Raw genomic sequence first — 22,039 nt, 5'->3', positions numbered from 1 at the left:
ATATATATATATATATATATATATATATATATATATATATATATATATATATATATATATATATATATATATATATTAACAAATCTTTTAGCTATTACAACTAAATAACTTTGCTATGAAAGCAAGAAAATTTGCTCTTGCAGTTAATATTTTTAGTTGTCCATATATTAGTAAATCTTTTTTTTCGTGCTTGTTATTGTATAACTAGATTTCAATATATGATCAATTAAATCCCGCCAGCGTCTAATAATTTTTCCTGACGATATCCACAGTCCACAGCTCGGTAAAACGATACAATCGTCCACCTTTCAACGCTGGATTACAAAATAAACGTTTCTTTGGAATAGTCCAAACAAATTATTTGGTTGACACAACAAAAATATTTCTTTGGAACTAAGCCGCAAATAAATATTTTTGTTGCGTCAAGTAAAATTTTGTTCAATCAATCAAAATATTCGTTTGAACCAAAGATGTGTTTATTTGATTCAACCAAATCGTTCTCTCTGTGTACTTTCAGCCTCACTATTTCCATTTTGACACTAAAGAAAGTAAAAAGGAAAATTTCGGACTTTATCAGAGTTAAAGTAAGGATCGATTGTCATTGGAATTAAATCTACTTTGCTAACTTAGCTCTTGTTGCGTTGTAGAATTCAAGGTTCTGACGTTGTGTTAATCGGAAATCAAATTACATGAGTTGCGTCGTGAGATCGCGTTCTCGCGCGATTTTCTCAATAAATAGAAATTCACGGACGAGTAGTCCATATAATGGGCAGCCATTGAAAGGGTACTTTATCGCGGTTTTTCATTGTAACATCAAGTCATTTATCATTCTTGCGGCAGTTCTTTGAATCAATCTCGTGCGAAACTGTATCGCGAGAAAAGAGACGTGGAAAAAAAGCAAAAAAGAAAAAAAAACAGATAATAAACGCGTGTCCAGCTATCGTCTTACATACTGTAAAATATGCAGCATTGTTGGATGTTTTGTTTACATAAACGCATGTGAATTATGTTACATAATTACGACAAACGTTCAACGACGAGACGCATTGTGATGTATTCTATTGAGGAAAGAATCGCACGGCAATTTTCCGTTTAACCTTTTGAGTTATGTAGTGAAACGTCTCGTCTATTTTTCTTCACTTTAAAAATCAGATATCACTAAAAACTAACTTACCGACAGACATGGTCTATTATATTATATTGTTATACAGTTTCATAAACATGAGGAATTAAAAATGAGTAAAGAATAATGTTAATGTTCAATTGTTAAATTATTATGAGCAAATAGGGGTAAAAAAGACATTTTTTCAGATAAAAATCGTTTTAGAACTATCAAGAATCGAGACATTAACAGTTTATTAAGGACAATTTACAAAATATTTATTCAAAATTTCTTTTAAACCGCATTTTTTTGCAATAAACTATTGAGATATTGATGATATGTTTGCTGCAAGTTTTTCTTGTCAACAACGCAAACGCCTCTTTTTCGTATGAAGAAAATCGTCATTGTTATTTCCGGATAATGCCAAAAGGGAGATTGCTAATTTAAAAAATTCATGGTCGCCATATTGGGTTTGCCATTTCGAATTTTATCCTTTTGATCTCAAATTTATAATCAGCGACCTCGAAATATGCTAGATTTGAAAAAATTTGATCGAGAAATAAAATGCAGGGTTAATCGATTGCCTTCGCGACATGTTCTTTAAGTGTCGAGTGAAAAACTACACGATGCAAGCGTGAAAACGGCAGCGTGCTACGACCTCAATTCTCGATTGCATACCTTGAGATAACGATATTGAACAAGAAATTGAAGTGGATACTCGAATCGTAAACAAATTTCAACGGACTACACGATTTTTACGAGCTATGCAAATATGAGCTCTTCACCGAACTCTGTTGTTTGGGCTGATAACAGAAAGCAAAACGCTTAAATAATAAATACCTAGTGTTTATCGCAAAGCCGCAACAAGTTCCTATCTTATCGACGGACAAGTGAAACCACACCGGCCACGCATGCTTTCATTATACGACGCTTTAAATCCCTCTCGATAGATCGCGACCTGCTCGCCGCTCGCGAGAAGAACGCGGAAAATTTGCGGATCGCCCGACAGCTCTTCGGTGTAACTCAACGCAAATTCTTCGAGTCATTCTTTTTTTTTTGCAAAAAGGCCGGCCTCTGAATGAACTTTTATATATATATATATATATATATATATATATATATATATATATATATCATTTCTTCTTTCATTTCTGTCGATTGAAAAGTGTTTCCCTCAATTCATTTTCGACGCAATTATTTTTGCGTGCAGAAATACAAGCGGATTCGAATTCTAAGTATAGGTAAAATTTAGTCAGACCAATTTTTCAAACACTACCATTCTTGAAAACAAGTGTCTTTTTATTACAACTTCTCTCAACTTTATTCTTCTACATTTACATGACTTCATTCTCTTACATTGAAGTAATCATTGTATCTTTCTTGCAATTGCCTCAATACAGCTGAATGTTTCGCGAAATAGACTCACGTGCGAGAGTCTCGAGCGGAAGTGGCGAGTCGTCAAATGGAAAATTCTGCATTCCGTCGTGTTGGCGTGTGCCTCATTTTCTATTCGCCGGCAATTACTGCCGGCTGACTGTTGGCGCTCGCCCGCTTGTTTCCACGCGATTAGCATCGGCCGTTAATGTTATGTGCGTTTGAAAAATTGCGCCCTAACGATTTCGATGATCATCGCGATAATACGTCGGCCGCTCATCGGCGTGTGTTTACGCGTGTCTATTCTTCCTTTAGCACGGAAAGAACGCACTTAATTGCATATCAATAACACCTTCGTCATCATTCTTCTCCCGGGCTATTAATTGTCCGAGCAACCGACAGGATTATTCCTGGAAGGAAGGATGCTTCCTTCAACAGGCGGAATTCCGGTTCTTCTGCGACGCGAGCGAAACGTACGTCGTGCAAATTTTCAATGAACTCTTCAGTCAACTGAAGTTTCCTTCGACCGAGATAATCGGCAATCATCAAAATGAATCAATCGTCCTACATAAAATCGCAAATAATTTCGTCGATTCGTGAAATTGATTATTAATCAAATTTCGACGTGGTTCATTATACATAGATTAATAAATTTCTGCAATCGATTCAATTGTTCGCGGTAACATACATGAAGATTGGTTAATTTCGATTATTGTCGATTATTTTAGTCAGAGAACGTTCTTGTCGATTATTCGCCTAACATTGCTTCATTGATATTTATTTTATTGTCGCGTGCTCGCGTGTCTTTCACGCAGAATTAATCTTTCACGGATGCTCCGAGAGCGCGATTATTCACACCGTGACGCAATCAAGTATTACGTATTTGTATTGTGAGACCAAGGCCTGTATTAGCCGGTCGTTACTTGAAACGTGTCTCGCGTGAGAGACACTCAGACTTGATTTCATAGTTAAGATCTAAATTTGTTAAGTAAATCGTGACGTGATTACAATTGTAATTACTATTCCACTGAAAGCTCACATCTAACTCTGAGTTGCGTGTGTCACTTGAAATTTGTTTCATATGAAATACTCATATTTGTATTCAGAGATAGATCTCAATTTTCCCGTTGGATTGTGTATATGACATTATACCTCTGTAATCGCAATTCAACTGAAAAACTTTCGTCTGGTTCAAATCTGCACGGAGAAAAATAATTTTGCTCTTTTAGCAAAATCGTCGTTGCTACTGCATATTCGTAGTGACATCAAAAAAATCTAGTTGACGTAATTAATTTTACAAATTATTCGTTATCAGAGCAGAAGTAGCTTCGTTGCCAGGATAGAAAAAATTTGTTGAGTGTATTTGTCCTAAGAATCATGTTAATTTGCTATTGATGCAAAATAATATATCTTTAGCAAATTTATTTGTTATCGGAGCAAAACTGTAACTGCTTATATAAATCCATCGTGGTTCTTATAACAAAATAATTTGTAGATTCAGCAAATTATATCCAGCAAATAGTGATTAGTACTCTTTTAGCAAATCTTTTTGCTGTCCATATAATAACGAAAAGATTTTGCTAGACCAGCAGAAAATTTCCTGGACCAGCAAATTATTTTTCTCCGTGTAGTAACATCAAAAATATTTAGTTGACGTAACGAATTTTATAAATTATTCGTTATCAGAGCAGAAATAGTTTCGTTGCCAGGAAAAAATTGAGTATATTTGTCCTAAGAATCACGTTAATATGCTATTAATGCAAAATAATATATTTCCTAAATTTCAAAAATTGAGTATATTTGTCCTAAGAATCACGTTAATATGCTATTAATACAAAATAATATATTTCCTAACAGCACAGGGGACATTCAGAGTACATCCTAAGGAAGTCCTGAGGACATTTCTTCGTCCTCAGGACATCCAAAGGACGTCCTGAGGAGATCTTGTGCTGTCTGGGTCCTTAGCAAATTTATTTGTTATCGGAGTAAAACTGCGACTACTTAATATAAATCCATCGTGGTTTTTATAGCAAAGTAATTTGTAGATTCAGCAAATTATATCCAACAAATTATATCCATATTAAATAGTGATTACTACTCTTAGCAAATCTTTTTGCTGTCCATATAATAACGAAAAGATTTGCTTGACCAGCAGAAAATTTGCTGGGCCAGCAAATTATTTTTCTCCGTGTATTTCCCTTGAGAGGAATATCAACAAGTGACAACTGTCAACGGATCCAAGAGGCAAAGAGATTTATCTAGTGGCGATTTCCGTGACATTTTTGTGCGAAATTGAGCGCGCAGGAACGGCAGTGCAGTTTCGCGAAAAACTCACTTCTCAATGGTCCTGTACTGCTCGCTTATTTCGCGTATCTTTGTACGCAAAATAATTGTACGAGTCCGCCATTGAAGTAGATGCGAGGCTCCCTGTGTCCGTTGAACTCGCCATAATTATATAGATTTGTCGGTTCCCGACACCCCGTGGTCGATATTTCGCCCTTGTTCATCGACACGCGCGACGATGGAACGTGACATGATTTATTCACGAGCACGATGAATTACCGTAAATCGTGAATAATTGACTCGCTCACCACGGGGGGGCACTTATCGATCATCAGCGACTCACAATTTTTTATTGTGTCAGAATCCGGTTCGCTCGAGCTGATTGAGCGATTCAGTGTTCATTCGCTTCGGTCTAAGTACTGCGACGAGTTTTTCGCGTCGTATGAAAGTAACGATATCGAACGGAGAGATCTAACACGTATTCAATCGCTCTTCGAGTGCGCGATGCGTTCGCCGGCCGGTCATCAAGGCGTCGCCTTTGTGTTTTGCCGCGACGTTACGTTCAAGTAATTTTCCTTGATCCTGTGAATTCCCGCGTCTGAATTACATAATCCCCGGCGTTTTTCCGTTGCCCGGAAGAACGAGCGAGCGCGTCCTTCGCGCTATCGCCGCAGAAGATCTGTATGCTTAATTATTCGCCTAATTTCACACGCTGAATCCGGCCACCGTCCATCACTCGTCCGCCAAAGAGCCGCTCGTTAAAAACACGAGGAAGGGCTATTTAATTTCCGTTGCTCGACAGACGTTGCGAGGATCAGTCAGGTTAAAATATTCCGGAAAGAGAATCTTCCTGGAATATTTTTTCTGAAAAGAATGTAATGTCATACTTGGCGGAAGTCTCTTACATACGGCCTCAAGAGGATTCCTCTAGAACCAAAAATATTCTCAGCATTATATCATTCCTCTTCATTAGAGGAAGGATATTTTAATATTTTATGTATTTTTTCGCTCGGAATATGAGATTGTAAGAAATAACGGCAATTCTAAATTCGACTAATCAAAAGAGAGAGCACAAGTTTCAGATCAGTTTTTGAAAAAGAAAAAGAGAAAATAACATCTCGCAATTAGTCTTCTTGTTTTGTGTGCTTTACTGAGAGAAAAAAAATATTTAAGTGAGAGGGAGAAAGAGAAATAAAGAAATATTTTTTCGGTGGTACTAATAAATTAAGCACGGAAAAAAAGGTCTTTTTTTCTGTGAATATTTACTTAAATCTCTAGTTTTATTTAGTTTTAAATTGAAATAAATTATATTCATTTGAGTCTCGGTTCTTTTATTTAAATAAAACTAACAGGATGAGGTCAGTCTTTTTTAGTCGTTGAATTCGCGATACATGTTCATCAATTTTTTTACGAAATATATGCGTAATCTCGTGTGCGGTAATCTGCGACCGCGATCGCGCACAATCAATTCGCTCGAATTGTCAACCGTTTTTCGCGGTGCGTATTGGGGCGATAACAGAAAAGAAATGGTCTACTAATCGATAATCGATAAGATTTTTTCGCATTTAGCTGCTTTCGGTTTTTCAAGCCATATCCCCGCGGGGCCTCTCGCATTAATTTCCGCTGGCTCTCGCGGACGGGCCATTAGTTGGCCCAGTATCTCTGATCGATCTTAAGATTGACACATTTGTCTGATTCAACGTTACATTGAACTCCATTTAAGCCATTGACACCGTTTAACTATCACTGTGATCGAGCAACTAATTAATACGACGAAATACGCGTTTCGCTACTTTCTGTTCTCCGGGAGGGGGCGGGCGGAGTCAATTAAATCCAGAAATAAGTCTGACATCATAAACTAATCGAACAATCCTCGTCTCTCTTTCTTCTTCTCGCATGTGTTTGCAATTAGATACAAGAAATTAACTACGCGACAAAGAGTTCAATGCGCGCAGTGCTGAAAGGACGCGCAATGTCTCTATGGGTACGGTCCAGTAAGCGCTACAAATGCTTTATAACGTTTCTACTTCTTTCTCTTTCTTCACTCGAATCCGAGAAATAGAACAAGAAAGAGAAACGCTGCGCAGCATTTGTAGCGGTTACTGGACCGCGCCCTTTACCAAGAGAGAATGTTCGCCCATACACGCATGTTTCCCGTTACGTTCGCGCCGCTCGCGTTTACAACCGTCACGACAATTTCGCCGCAATAAAGCCAATTTGCGCCGCGGGTTCACGCGTGTAATCACTACCGCGCGCACGACTCCTCCACTCCATTCTCCGTCGATATGTTGCGCGAGATATTATTATGTGTATTAGGCATTATCGCGCGCAATCGGCACAATTCGACGCGAGATGTAACACACGCGAGTTAGCGTGCGACTCGCTTCGAGGCTTACGTATGTAAGCAACACGTATGTAAGCAGACGTAATTATTCCCGGCCGGGCGTCGTGGACAGGAGCGCGAGAATGCAACAGCGACGCGGCGCGCCGCTAATTGCGGAAGCTATTTACGACGGTAGCTTCGCTTCGGCCGTAACGACCCAATTAATGGCGTTTAATTACTGTCCAACCTGCCGCGGCGTTTTCTCTGTCGAGGTCCGGGATCCGTCCGGATCGCGGCGTTTGTCTTCCTCTCGTGCTAGGATCGCGGGACGCACAATTTCATGCCTTCCTACGTGCATGCTGATCGGCAGTCCAGCTCACTGCATGAGTCATGAAAAAAATCGTGAATTGAAAGATCCAGACTGTGCGAGCTGCGTTGCCCGCAAGTATGCATATCAGAAGCAGAGCTGTGAATATGTTAATTAAATTTTTCCCAATTTAATAGTCGATTTGAACAAATGTGTTTCAATTCAACTAATTAACGATTGATTCGAACCAAGAATGTTTAACTGACGATTGATTTTAACGAATTCAGTTAAAGACCGTTCTGTTAACGATCGATATGAATGAAGAGATTCAAAGATCGTTCAGTTAACAATTGAATTTAGCAGATTTAAATAAGGGCCGTTTGATTGATGATTGAACTTGGCAAGTTTAATTAAAAAACATTTAATTGATGATTGATATGAACAAATTCAATCGACTCGATCAAAGCTTAAGGGAATGCTGAAGTGGATAATGAATTCGAAAAATGTCGATAACGTAAAGGCCATCATCACTGATACTATCTTTTTCGTATTTTTAGTATATATAAATCTTATATAAATGTGCTACTTTGTTTTACTGCGCAGAAAACACAACCGCCTACATATATAGGAATTTTTCTGCAGTCTTGTGATATGTTATTTTTTTTATAAGCTTGTACAATCAGTCGTAAAGATACAGAAACATTCCTTGAAATTTTTGTCCCGCGCAGCAAGCATATGCGTGGTATGTGCAAGCAGAATTTTTGTGTCAAGTAAATATTTACGCCAGCTGACAGCTTGGGATGTCAACTTTAGAATTTTTTTATCGTTTTCGTCACATATCGAGCAACGCTCTGACTAATTACCGTATATACCTTCGGCCTGTAGAAGCACTTGCAATTCTATGCAAGCAAAATACGATGTAAACTCGGCGAGAAAAGGTCGGTATTCTGTTGATGAAGTTTTCGAGCATGGCATCCCCTTAACTTCCGATAAACCGTTGATAACGTCGCGATAAAGACGCGACTTTCCTCGCGTATCTTCTACCGCGTTTGCTCTCGCAAAACGAAACGTCATAAGGCCACGCGATTATTCATTCTCGGGCACACGGTATACACCGAGTGTCCTCCAACTTTAATTCGATGCATTCATTCGCAGGAAAGAGGTGGAGGGATTCCCGGTCCGAGTGCCATCGTAGTATCTAAGGTGTATTGAATATTAATTTGGACAAAAAGTCCAAGCCACGCGCTTGCCTTTCGCAGTCCGGGGACCTTGCGCGTGAATTTCGTCATTGTAGTTTTCAATTAGTTAGAGAGATGAGAGGAGGCGACAGATGTTGTGTCGAGTAGAGGGAGAGATTACGCTTCGTCTTCTCTCCTCTTTAGATCAAGCTTACGGATTTGCGAATGATACTGTACACGGGAGCACACGCACATCGGATTACCGTTACGTCACCGGGGCCCGTAACGTGTGTAATTCTCACGACGCACACACGCGACGGATCTCTCGTCAAGCGTGGCACTTGCTGCGGGTGGTTGTTCCGCCTATCCGTGTGTGACACGTGTTACACGTCCTCCCCGCGGCAGTCGGCCGCCGTTCGGCAAACAGTGTAGCTTCAATTATGATAATCAATTGGAGGAGAGCCGCGAGAGAGGCAAACAGAATTTACATGCGATATAAATCCGACGCGTGAAACGCATTTCGACAGTGCGGGCGAAGGATTGCAATTCCATCTGGTCGACACGCGTACGCTGAGAAAAAAGATATTTAAGAATTAACAAATATTTATTAGGCGGGCAGCATTAAGGCAAAACTCTTTTCATTTAAAATAAATAATACCAAAATCTATTATTAATTAATCTATTATATTAGTAAAAAGTGGAAAGGCATCCTATACTCACATCAGACGTTTATTAATATCTCTCTCGCTTGCTTCTCGCGATTAACTAAGATAGATTAACTATGATAGATTAATTGAGATACGCCTGATACTTCTGGACTTTAGAGAGAAAAATATTTATTTAAGATTAAGATTTATCTAATACTGAGAAAAAAAAGGAAGATTTGAAAACTTACTTGTGGGATATAAAACTTATATTGACACAGAAATGTCATTTCGCGAAAGTATATAAACTTCACTTTACGGAAATGAACTTTATACACCACAAATAAAATTTTCCGTATTTTTCTCAGTGTCCAAATAACACTCAAATATGTCTGTATGTGTGCAGACGCGGAAAATTCGTTTCGTCAGCTTTTCCCGATCTCTTCAGTTCAATGCGCTGTCAAAGTTTCCCGAAAATTTCCCTCACCTATTGTCAATGATTCTGGTCACACCCTGTCAGTGTCCTCTTCTCGCCGAGAACTCTAACCATTAACGTTGAATAAACATACAAAAAAGAGAGGTTCACGTTAACCTCCGATGCACGTGTCAAGGACATCGCGGTGCCGGGGCCTCACATCCTGGCCCGGATCGAGAGCAACAGGATCGAGAGCGCGTACGTAGGTACTCGCCACGCACGCACGCACGCACGCATGCACTCACGCACGCTCGCACGCACGCACGCATGCACGTACCCCGCGAGCGCGAGCCCCGAGCTCACCTCCTCTTCTTCCTTCCTCAATGGGCTTTCGAGCGAGTGGACCATGACGCCCGCTCGGTGGGAGATCCCGAAGAAACCTCGGCAGGGGGAGGACCAAACACGCGCGCGCGCGCGAGCTCGGAGAACAGCGATATATGAAGGCGAAACTCGCGCACGTCGCGCACTCGATCGCCCGGAAAGTCTCTCTCTCACACGTGGTGGGCATCACTCCGGCAGGAAGCGGCGGTCCTCCGCTTTTCGTGGTGGTTTTCAGGTCCTCCTCTCGTGGAAACGTCCCGTCTCGTGTCGGCATCTCGAACTGCTCGCACGGTAACAAGGCCGTGAATCCCGGCGCGAGGACACACACGAAGACGAGGAGGTTGCTCGCTCTGTAGCCATCGTCGAGTGCGAATTTTATCCGCCCTTCATCGCGCAGAACGTCCACTCGAGCAGGACTCGAAGGAAGTGGTCGGGGGTGGTCGATCTATCTCGTTGGTACCAGACCAATCATGAGCAAACCGTGGAAAGGTATGTGGTGTGAGAGGGAAAGTCAGCGGTTGAACGTTGAAGAGGAGGTTGAAGAAGCTCCCTGGGACAATGTGAATCGGGGTGGTACGTTTCTCGTTTACGTCGTGTCGAGGATGATGACGAGAACGGAGAACAGGAATGCTCGGCCGGAGTTCATTAAGGATGCGCCGTCGATGCTGGCAGGACCGTAGACCGTTGGCAGCGATTTGCATAAAAGAGAAAGAAAATATTGTTTCCATTTTGGCATACTGAACAGGAGCGCTGGAGAGTGCGGCGGTGTTTTTCTATTTTACGTAAGATCGTCTCGGGGACGATAAGAGATGCGCGAATATTTTGTCTTTCTTTGTCTCTTTTGCGCGCTATACGTGTTCGGAGGAGGACGGTCGATTAACGGCGACACCACGTCGGTCGGGCAGAATTCAAGGTAGCACCGCTCGTGACGGTGCATGGAGAGGAAGACGTGCGTCGTTTGTTGACTGAATAGTAAATTACACAGGCAAACTGCGCGGTTCCGCCGTCGCGATCCAGAACACGGCCGGCGTACCAGGTGTCGCGTAATTCAAAATGCGAGCGTGGAAAATTCCACGACTCGGGCGACGATTCAAAGTCGGACAGCGGGAATGGGATATTTCCGCAGGCCAGTGCTTGGCGACACATTAACGAATTGCGGATTACGTTATCGCTCGCTAACAGAGTCATTTGGCAGAAACTCGCCATCAAGACTTGCTCGAGAACGCCTCGCCATGGAGTGTGCGTGAAACACCATTTCGCGACTTTTATCTGGTACTAGTTTCACGCATTTCTTTCGGGCGCGATACACCGGCACCTTTTAATCGCGTCTGTATACACAGTATCCACTTCATTGCGCTCGAAAAGGCCGCCTGGACACGTGTTCCTCTGATATCTTGATTAGAACACGATGAGGGGAGATCCCCTTCCATTTGCCTTTATTATAACATTAGCTCGCTCCACTCGAATTCTTATGCAATTATCTGATGTATTAGATTAAGAGATTATCTAACATATTAGATTTATTTGTCCGAGGCTCTCTCTCTCTCTCTCTCTCGCGTTGTTGATCTAATCATGCACACATATTTTGTGAGAATTACAACTCAAGCTTACGCGGCTCTCCGCCACGAATGTGCCACGGAAGTCCGATTTCGACGAGTCGTCGCGCAAAATTCGGCCAGCCGATTCGCGCACGGAAGTCACCAATATATTTTCTGCTCTGCAGGCGTGAAGGAGTTCGTCGGCCTGGAGGAGGTCACCAAACTGGACTTTCTGGTGATGCTGTTCGCCGAGACCCTGGGCACATTCCTGCTAGTCCTCATAGGATGCGCCTCCTGCATCACGTGGGTGGCTGCGACGCCGCCGACTGTCCTGCACATCGCCTTCACCTTCGGCCTCGCGGTAGCGAGCTTGGCGCAGGTGAGTCCTAAAATCTATGCATTCACATAGTGCGTGCATGCGAGACGCGGGAACTGCGATTGTCCGATTTTCACGAAACAAGACGCGCTCTCCTCGGCTCGAGGAGATGTGAAACCAGCGGAGTACTTAGTGACGCGTTTTCTTCCTCATTTTCATCGTCTCGCGCCTCTACGTCATAACAGACGAGTCTCGCGAGTGAGGTAAAAACAACCGTTCTCCATTAAAAAGCGATTAGGATTCAGACGTTATAATTAATCCGCGTTGTGAAGACGCAAATTGATAATGGACGTGGCGCCGTCGTTCAGCGACGGTTAAAAACGCAGAACGACGCAATTCCGCGAGGAGAAAAAGAGAACTTCGGGAACTTTTCGTGGGGAATTTCGGATCGCAGGAGGATTCTGAAGGCGTCTTCCAATAAAAGATTTCGCGCGCGTCATTATCCTCGAGCATATTTTAATCGTCCACTCCAGCAAATTTGCATTTCACGAAGACGCCACACGAAAAAACACGCGTGACGCGATTAAGTATTAATTAATATACGGCCGGGTCGTGTCTCGGCTTCTTGTAAAACACATCTGCCGTTTGCGTCTCGAAATCGCTAAACGGACCGGAGCGTTTGCTCCTCGACAGTGAAACAACGAAAGTGAGATAAATCTCACGTAGCGTTCCGCGTGTTTTACAGCAGTTGTAGGCGCCGAAGTATACATCCTTATCGTCGCCTTTATAGCGATGCCGTAATAATGATAACATTGCGATGAATATTTCATCGTTGCCTCGTTATTAATGAACAATGAAATAACATAATCTGTTCGTTCGTGATAGTCAAAACTGCTTATCCTTAAGCGTGTCCCTAGCGCGCGTTACACTGAGAAAAAAGGACTCGAAAATTTATTTACAGGATAAAGTTTGCTCGCATAAATAAACTTTATATATTACCAATAAATTTCCAACTATTTTCTTTTCAGTGCATTCAAAATATTGAGAGTAATAAGTATTATTTATTTATTTATTTAATTAAATGGGAATGTCTTTTTGATGTATAGAAAATAGAAACATAGAGACAACGTAATGTATAAAAAGAATAACGCGACGATAGGACCACATACGTTTTATTCGAACACTCTGTAGTTCGAGAAGCGAAGTGGGGGCTCCATTCACCTGGCTAAAATTTCACGACCGGAGCCGGTCGCCTAATCACTCTCACTCTCGTTCCGTGAACCGAGCTTTTTCCTCGTCGAGAATCGCCGAGAGAGAATCGCTCGCCCACAGTCTTTATTCATATTGTCGTGTACCTCAGACAACAACGCGTTGCGCAACCGTGATCCTTCAAAATTTCACAGAAGAAACACCGGTGACAGCGGAGGAACCTTCTTGAGGCATTGATAAACTCATTTCCTTCTTGAGGCATTGATAAACTCATTTCCTCCTAATTAAGAAGCAAATTTAATCAAACTCGATCGCACGACAAGTGGCGATTCGTTTGAATTTTCCTCGCGGAGGATCGCGGAAAATCGCGAGAATCCGCTCGTGCAAAAGACCGGTTGTGCGATTCCGATCGAAGCTCCCCGAGTCGAAATTTTGATTCTACTTTCAGCCTTATTATTCCATACGCAAAATAATGACTTAGTAATATCAGTTAAACCGCGATAGTTGATTCAAATTCAGTCAAAATGTTAATCGCTGTTACTGCTAAGAATTGACTATGACAGCTAAAATGCATTCGCTATGAAATACAAATATATTAGGTGATATTAAAAATGCATATTATTTCAAATGACTAAGAAAATGGCAGTTATTTCTAAATTTCTTATCGTATGCATATATTAAAGAAGTTTGCCGCACAGCTACAATCATTTGCTACAGTCATTTGTTTCTAGCAGCTAATATTTCTCGCTGTAGTGCCTAAGTTTAAACAGCGAATAAATTTAGCTTCGATAGTATCGACATTAGCTGTCCCTATTTCAGTGACACATCTTATCTGTCACAGTTATTTTTTAACTCTAGAAGCTAGTTCTTTTTTTGCGTGCATTCAACACCTATTTTGATATTCTGAAATATCAACTTACATCAATTTTTTTACTTTCTTCTACTTTCTTACTTTCAGTCTCAATGTTCTATTCAATATCTATTTTGATATTCCAAAATATAATTTAACCCATTTTGCAAAGAAAGTGAAAAGTGACATTTCGGATATCATCAAAATAAATCATCAGAATAAATTGTATCATCAGAATTAAACCCACTTTGCTAATTTAGCTAATTTAGCTGCTACTGCGTTGTAGAATTCAAAGTTTAACATAGGGTCAAAATTTCGACTTGGGTCTATCGTTCTGGAAAAGATCGGAGGGGCTATGGATGAGGTGAGGTCGATCGAGCAGCGCCGGTAAGGCCAGCAGGCAATCTTTAATCGCGACGCGATTGAGGTGAGAGATCGAGATACGTCGCGGGGGCATCCGTTCGCGATATCGATAGCCAACGGTGCCATTCGTGCGCGATCAATCCTTATCGACGGGGAGCGGCTGAATTGGCCGCTTGCGAAATAATCGCGGGGTCGAAGCCGCCTCTTCCGATTTTATCTGCGTAATCGTCTCCTTCGATTTCGCGTGCTTAATGCTGCGCCCGCGCACCGTTCCTGCGAAGATCGGTCAGGCCTGCACGCGAAGACTCCTCCGCACGCGAAATTCCTCCCTCTCGACCGGCAAATCTCAACGGCGGATACTTGACGAGTGTCACTCGGGCGTTCTGCCGGGCGACACGAGATCGTCGGTCGCGCGCGAAGGCATTATTAAAGGTAGATAGACGGACGAGAGAAGGATCATCTTTAAATCCCGCCCGGCTCGTCCTTTCGAATTCGCGGGGCTGACCTCGTCCTCGAAACAATTTATGGCGCGCTGTCGACACGCAAACTTTCGGCGAGCGTGTCGGCTTGTCGATTTGTGTAGAACGCTCGGCCAGCCTCCATGTATCAATCAGGATCCGCGCGACAATTATGAAGATGTGAATGGGTGCCGTCAGTCTAGTCGGCCGGCGCGGATGTTTCCGCGAATTGTCGCAATCGAGCGTGGGAAGTCCGGAATGAATCTCCTCGAATGAATCGGATTTCATTTTTTGCGCGTTGCTCGAAAAACTGGTCTCAAATAAATAAACAGATTGACGATTGCGCGGAGAGAATATTATAATTCTTTCTTTTTCGCTTTTACGTTTCTCTATGAGATTGTTGTATAATTCCTGTCATATTTTTTTTGATAAAATTAAAATTCATCTAATTTTGAGAAATATTTTATTTAATTAACACATTGCCACATTATTATCTAAAACTGATTTCTAGACGAAAGGGCAATAATTTACTGCAGAATGTTGAACTCGCTGACAAAATCCCACAGTGATCTTTGCTCAATTAATTCTCTCAGTGTACTCTCTAAGTTTCTTTGAGCGAAAAATGACAGTATTTTCGCTCGAGACGGCATTGATAATACTGCCACTCGAAACCACAAGAGTGAATGTTCCGCTCAAGCTCAGTGCGGATTCTGACTCCGTATGAGCGAACGTTACAATCGATTGGAGCGAATATGCTCCTCCTCTGACGGCGGAATGCATCGGACTCCCTCTTCAATGTCGAGTGAAAATATTCACTCGACGACTCGGAGTGGAGAATTCGCTCTGTAGGAGCGAAAAATAACTCAAATTCGCGTGACTCGGCCGAAGTCACTGGGACTTTCGAGCGAAATTTCACTTGAAAAAACTTAGAGAGTAGGTTCCCTCTGCTCCGACAGAGAGATGCAAATTTTCGCAATGAGCGCGGCCAATATTCGCAATTAGACCGGACTTGTGATTCGGAAATCGCCACTCGAGACTGACTGATGTGTTCCGTGGTGACTCAAGAGCGAGACCGAAAGTGCGAGAGCTTCGGTTTAGCCACGAGGCGACGATTTTAATTGAAGCGCGCGCGTGCGCGTGCGCACATACACACGCATGCAGGCACACACTCGCGTGTGGGCTCGCTCGCGCGAGCGGGCCCCGCCGTGGAAGGGTAAATAAGGCCGCCGGTTCGCCCAAGGGGGTCTAACTCTGTCCGGAGATGGTGCAACTCTGCCCCGAAGGCTCTGACAACCTACTCGAGAGAGCTCCGCGCCGACGGAGCAGCACACTCTTATTCCGTGTGCGTCGCCCTTTTGATACTTCACTTCACTTTCCGACAGCCCGCGGCGCGGATACGAGTGTCTACAGGGTGCCCCAGAATTCGCACGGTTCCTTTTCCTTTATTTCTTCTCTCTTTTTTTGTCTGTTCTGTTTCGTTTGTCTCCTGGGAGATCCTCGCGAGATGAAAGACAGCACGATGAGAAATTAACAAACGGATATGTGTCTAATCAATTTTTATATCCGAACAGGATATTCAATTAAGGCTCCTGGCCCCTCGCATTGTCTGTCTCTTTTTAATGACGTCAGAAGCGAGAAAATGCACGCTAAAAATTCTTGCGAAGTATGTTGAAAATATATATACATAAAGTAACACTTGCAATCGATTAAACAGATTTATAAGATATTCCGTGCACTCCCCTTTTGCTCTAACAATCAATAATTTATTGTAAATTAATTTGAATAGAAATAGGCGAAGAAATAGGTTAAAAAGATGAATTGTACGAGTATGTCATGTTAATTTATGACAAATTATTGATTGTTAGAGCAAAAAGGGAGTGCGCGGAATATTTTACAAATTTGTTTAATCGATTGCAACTGTTACTTTATGAATATATATTTTTATTTTAACGTTTTTCGCAAGAATTTTTAGCATGCATTTTCTCGCTTCTGACGTCATTAAAAAGAGATAGACAATGCGAAGGGCCAGGAGTCTTAAATTTAAATTGGATTATAATGACGTTTTATCGGATAAACCGATGAAAAAGTTATAAACCGATATTTTTCATCGGACGTTTTCTGACTGGATACAAAAATTTATCAATAGTTTAATCGGAAATATCCGTTTGTTAGTTTTTTATCGAATAATTTCTCGGTGTGCTCTCGCGAGAGCAGGTCGAGGGGAGCTTCGAAGGGAAATCGAACATCTCTTCCGCTGTTTATAGCTTCATCGAGACGCGATGCTCGCCAGCTGACACTAGTAGCGATATTATTTCTAGATCGAGTATCTGTCCACGTCGAGAGATAGAGAAATATGAATTTGTACAAGTGCTTGACGTATGACAGATTGTCGTTCAGACCGCCGTTAATGAAGAGGCGTTCCTACATTGACACGTTAGCGGGAATTCTCTGATAAACGAGGTATTGAGTGACGTTGAAAAAAATATTTGAGACGCCATACTGTGCGTGCATATGTGCGTGTGTTTATCTAGATGAAATAATTGTCGGGTAATTATCGCGTATGCAACGAGGTGATCTCTCGTGATGCACCGATTGCGCCAACTATACTCGTCGCTAATATATCGTCGTTTAAGTAAATCTCGGCTATTATCCGAGCTTAATTCTGTGTTATTATCGCGATACCTTCTATACTGAGAGAAATTATCTGATAAAAAAATTAACAACGGATATTTCCAATACCGATAAATTTTCATATCCGATTAAATTTAATCGAATACTTCCTATCATAATGGCATTTTATCATATAAACCGATATTTCTCATCGGATGTTTCCTGATACAAAAATTCATCGGAATTTTAATTGAAAATATCTATTTAATTTTTCATCGAATAATTTCTTCCAGTGTTTCATTATTATTCCATATCGCATATCTTGTAATTCTACACTGAGAGAAAAAGTATCTGAAAAAAATTTAATTTATTGAAATCTAAGTTCTTCTATTTCAATAGAATTGAGCAATTGTTTTCATGAAGAACCAAGTTTAAAAAAAACATATTTTCTTATCTAAGAGATATTTTGTATTAATACAAGTAAATGTGTTGAAACTAACCGAATAAATAGTTTTTATTTCTCAGATATTTTCTCTCCCAGTGTATTTTCTTCTTTTAGCTTGTACATGTTTAAGATTAGTGCGATATGAAATAGGCGAATTATCTTTGACTGCGCCACGAGATAATTAACGAAGTACTTGAGCGTAATTAATCGTGATTTAAGTGTGGCCTTGATGTCTATACGAAAGTTCGTCGAGCGTTTCGCGCGTTGTTAAATACTCGTGAAGAGTGTACCTCCTCGATGCAACACGGGCATTCCCGGGATGCAGGCCCGGCAAAAAGCACCGCGTTGTGCGCGCACTTTTCGTTAGCTTGCGAAACGCGCGATTCGCCACGATTAAAATCGTGCAATCTCGGTGACACATTCATCTCTCTCACTCTTTGCGCTCTTCTGTCATCCGAGAACCATTCGAGGGACAGATGTCATCTCTCTTTTCTTTTCGATTCTTTCCGCTCATCAATTTTTTGTTCAACCAATCTTCCAAGATCAAACATTTAATCGTGAATTATTAAATGAAATTTTCCGTAATTAGAATGCCGTAATTCTTTATGCGCGATCGAATCCGATCAAAATCGAGCTTCGATAGAAACCTTTGAGACTTGAAAGATTAGAAAGGATAACATTTGATCGAGTTCGGCGTGAACACGTTAGCTCGAACTAAAGTCTCAGGAGCTTAAGGCAGTGTCTTGATTTAGAAGGCGAAAAAATTGATGATTTTCGAGAATTTTTTTAAAGAGAATGAAATTATCAACCTCTGTGAACTTTTGATTACACTTTAATGCACATTTCAGCAATGCAAAAAAAATTTTATTGTAAAATTATTTAAAAATGGCGGAGTTGTTAGGTGACAATCAAAGCGCCTCGCTACTTGAGTTTTTGATTGGCGGGCAAGATAGCAAAAAACTATTTTACCTATCGACCTAAACCAAAGTTTATTCTCTAGAGTATTGCTAACCACTCTAAATAAACTAAAAAAAAAAACGGTAAAACTTTATTTAAACAATTTCTATTGCATAAACAACGGAAAATTCTTCTTTCAAAATTGTCACTTTTTCGTTTAAATTCGTATATTTTTATGATTTTATGCTTTTTTCTTAGTTTTCTTAGTTCATCGACTAAAAAAATACATGTAAATTAAAAATATTTTTGGTTTTTTTTTTAGACAAAAATTACGAGCTCCATTTGTCCCGCCAATCAAAAATCAAAAACTCAACGAGGCGCTTTGATTGTCACCTAACAACTCCGCTATTTTTAAATAATTTTACAATAAAAAATTTTTTTGCATTGCTGAAATATGCATTAAAGTTTAACCAAAAGTTCACAGAGGTTGATTATTTCATTCTCTTTGAAAAAATTCCCGAAAATCATCGATTTTTTCGCTTTCTAAATCAGGACACTGCCTTAAGGATTAATGACACCACTCGAGACCGAGGACCGAAAACGGGCATCAGCCACGCGAGAGAGGAGCCCAAAGACAAAAAGGAGCAGCATTGCGATTGTTGCGTGCGAGTTGCGCAAGCGTTATTATATTAAAATCCCCTCTGTATGCACTTGCAACTTCGTGCAGCGCGACCATTCCTCATCCTTGTACTTCGTCATCCTTTTCTCGCACGCCAGCTAAGAGAGAATTATCGTACTGAGAGAGTAAAAAAGGCCCGGGATATCGCGGCATAAGGGAAGACGACGACGAGGGCTAAGGCGAGGGCGAGAGTGAAGAGAATGGGAAGAAGTGCGAATGAGAATGAGGGAGACAGAGCGAGAGGAAGACAGAGGGAATGAGAGAGAAAAAGAGAGAGAGAGAGAGAGAGAGGGAGGAGGGGAGGAGATGTGCAGATGTGCAGAGTCACACTCGATCCTGTTCCGAATGCAAATCGCAACGCATCTCGCTCCGTATTATACGCAAATGCGCGACCGCTCTTCAGTTATGCGCGAGCGAGGTATCGCAGAACGAGAAGAGCGCTCGTTGACGCTTGCGCAACGCCAGATGCAACAACAATGACTCAAAACATCGGCTGTTGCATCGGTAAACGAGAGGAGAGAGATTCTAGATGCTCCGCCGACAAATTGATATTCCCGCGTCCGTGAAGCGCCCGTGACTGCTAATCGTTTCACTGCAAAAGTTCCCCTCCCGACACGCTCACTGCCGACGTGAGAACGTTTCTCTACGTCGATCTTACTTCCTCTCGCGACCCTGCGTCTCACTGTTTTGTGCAATATGTGCTGCGTATCTGCATTGTTTTCTTTCGGGGAAATTTGCATGGAACGCGTGCCCTCGCCAATATTGATTTTAGCGGGGCCAAGGCTTTCGGCACTTAAGTTCCGATGCTTCATTTTCTCCTGGGCTAAAGAGAAGCTTACGTCACTTTTCTTCCCGCAGCACTTTCGGCGACTCGCGGAGCTCACCTCGAAGTTTCCTCCAATTTCGTGCGCCGCACGAAACCTCCCGAGGGAAAAAGCGAGTCTCATGCGCGCGCAACGCACCGACGGGGAATTGATACTTGGGCTCTGTTTTCTATTGCTGAACTAGTGTACACTTTCGGAACTTAAAAACTTGGTGGAAGAAAGATGAGAGAGAACTAGTGCAGCCAGTTCTCAGCAATAGAAAACAAATCCTTGAAATTTCCCGAAAACAACACATAGAATCGCGACAGCAGTGCAATTGTGACATTGCGTTTACGTCGTACGTGACGTAACGAAATGGAAAATGAAAAAAAAAAGAGAGAAAAGGAAGGGATCTCGCGGGAGGGCGACGAGAGAGTGGAGCACATTTAGCATGAGAGACTTAGCTACGATAAAATCCGTTCCGCGATAAAAGAGCGGCGTATATCCTTCGGCAAACATTAGAGTCATCTTGCTGCGGGCCTGTTCGGGCCCCGAGAGGGGCCGCTCCCTCGTGCGCGGCGCTGTTACGCAACGCGAGGCCCACGGGCGAAAGATCATTGTCCTACGCCTTGCAGCTCTCGTGTGCGTCACGCAGCCCAATTATGTCTACACGCAGGCCCGCAGTGAAAAGGATAAGTCTCTAAGAGATGGAGATTGATGGGCCCGATACCCCTGTCGGGCCCGCGTATGCATCCTCGGGTTATTCAATCGCGAACGCATTATAGTCGGGAGAAATTTACAATGAGAAAATTACTCTACTAAATAAACTTGACAGATCTACAAAGGGATCGAGTTTCTTTTAGGGTTTGGCCGTCAAATCATTTACGACCTTCGATTATCATGATCTGTTGTTGCCGTCGGTATAACTGCACTAATTAAGTTCGAACAAATAACTAATAAATGTAAGTTTTGCGAATAGATAACTTAATAAATGTAAGTTTTACGAATATATAACTAATAAGTATGTTCCTCATCTTGTTGAACAATCGACTAATTCGCCGCTTTCAAGAACCATCTGGTTGGATTAATCGAGGATCTGCAATTTGAACAAATTCCGTTTAATCAGGAGTTTTATTAATCTGAACAGAATTCTGGTCACTTCAACTGGGACTCTGATTTGTTCAAACTTCACAAAACATTTGGTTGATCCAAGCAAAAGTTCATTTCCGCGTGTAACAGCCAAGGTGATTGGAATGATCGGAGCCAGAGAAGGCTCTTTGGATTCGATTCTATCGCCGCAGCACGTACGAACTTGTAACGGAACGGAGCCCAGACATCTTATGGTAATTATCGACAATGGCGTGGCCCATTATTTAATGCCCGTGTGTTGTATTTAACGCTCGATGCGGCGGAAAGACACGTAATTTTTGCGTCGATGTCTGCACGCATCTCGTTAACGGCGGGTCGTCTCTTCTCTTCGATCTTATCTATATTTAATATCGATGTGGGATATCTTCTTGTTGTCTAAAGACTGTATTAATCGTTTCTTAAAGCTCTTTTTATGTGAGCTATTCATAAGTAAACCTATCCAAGTCTTACACTCCGTTTTTAATAAGCTTTTAACATGCTGTAATCTAGGTCTAAATAAGAGACACACACGTTTTATACGTGTCCATACGGCTCGTAAGAAGATAAAACACCCTCTTGAAAAAAATCGGTTTTAATATTTCTGAGCGAATATTGTCGGAACGGTAAATAATATAAAAACAAAGTTTTAAACAATATAAAATAAAAGTTTTATGGGTTTTAATGAGCTTTATAACAATGCACTCAGACTTTACAAAATTAAGGAGGAAAAAGGGGA

At 41.6% G+C, this 22,039-nt stretch overlaps 1 protein-coding gene across 1 annotated transcript in view; it reads left to right on the top strand.

The window, feature by feature from the left end:
- Positions 1–22,039, top strand: part of LOC116847192 (aquaporin AQPAn.G-like) — a 44,619-nt gene that overhangs the window by 5,794 nt on the left and 16,786 nt on the right. The window contains exon 3 of the mRNA XM_032821927.1: positions 11,731–11,924. Within this exon, the coding sequence (XP_032677818.1) occupies positions 11,731–11,924 (194 nt within the window). The remainder of the gene's footprint in view (positions 1–11,730; positions 11,925–22,039) is intronic.

This window comes from Odontomachus brunneus, unplaced genomic scaffold (assembly GCF_010583005.1).
Source record: "Odontomachus brunneus isolate Ranch 3 - 2012 unplaced genomic scaffold, Obru_v1 Obru_scaffold_075, whole genome shotgun sequence".
Lineage (NCBI taxonomy): Eukaryota > Metazoa > Arthropoda > Insecta > Hymenoptera > Formicidae > Odontomachus > Odontomachus brunneus.
Note: the sequence above shows the minus strand (reverse complement) of the source record. Positions and strands in the feature narration are given on the sequence as shown.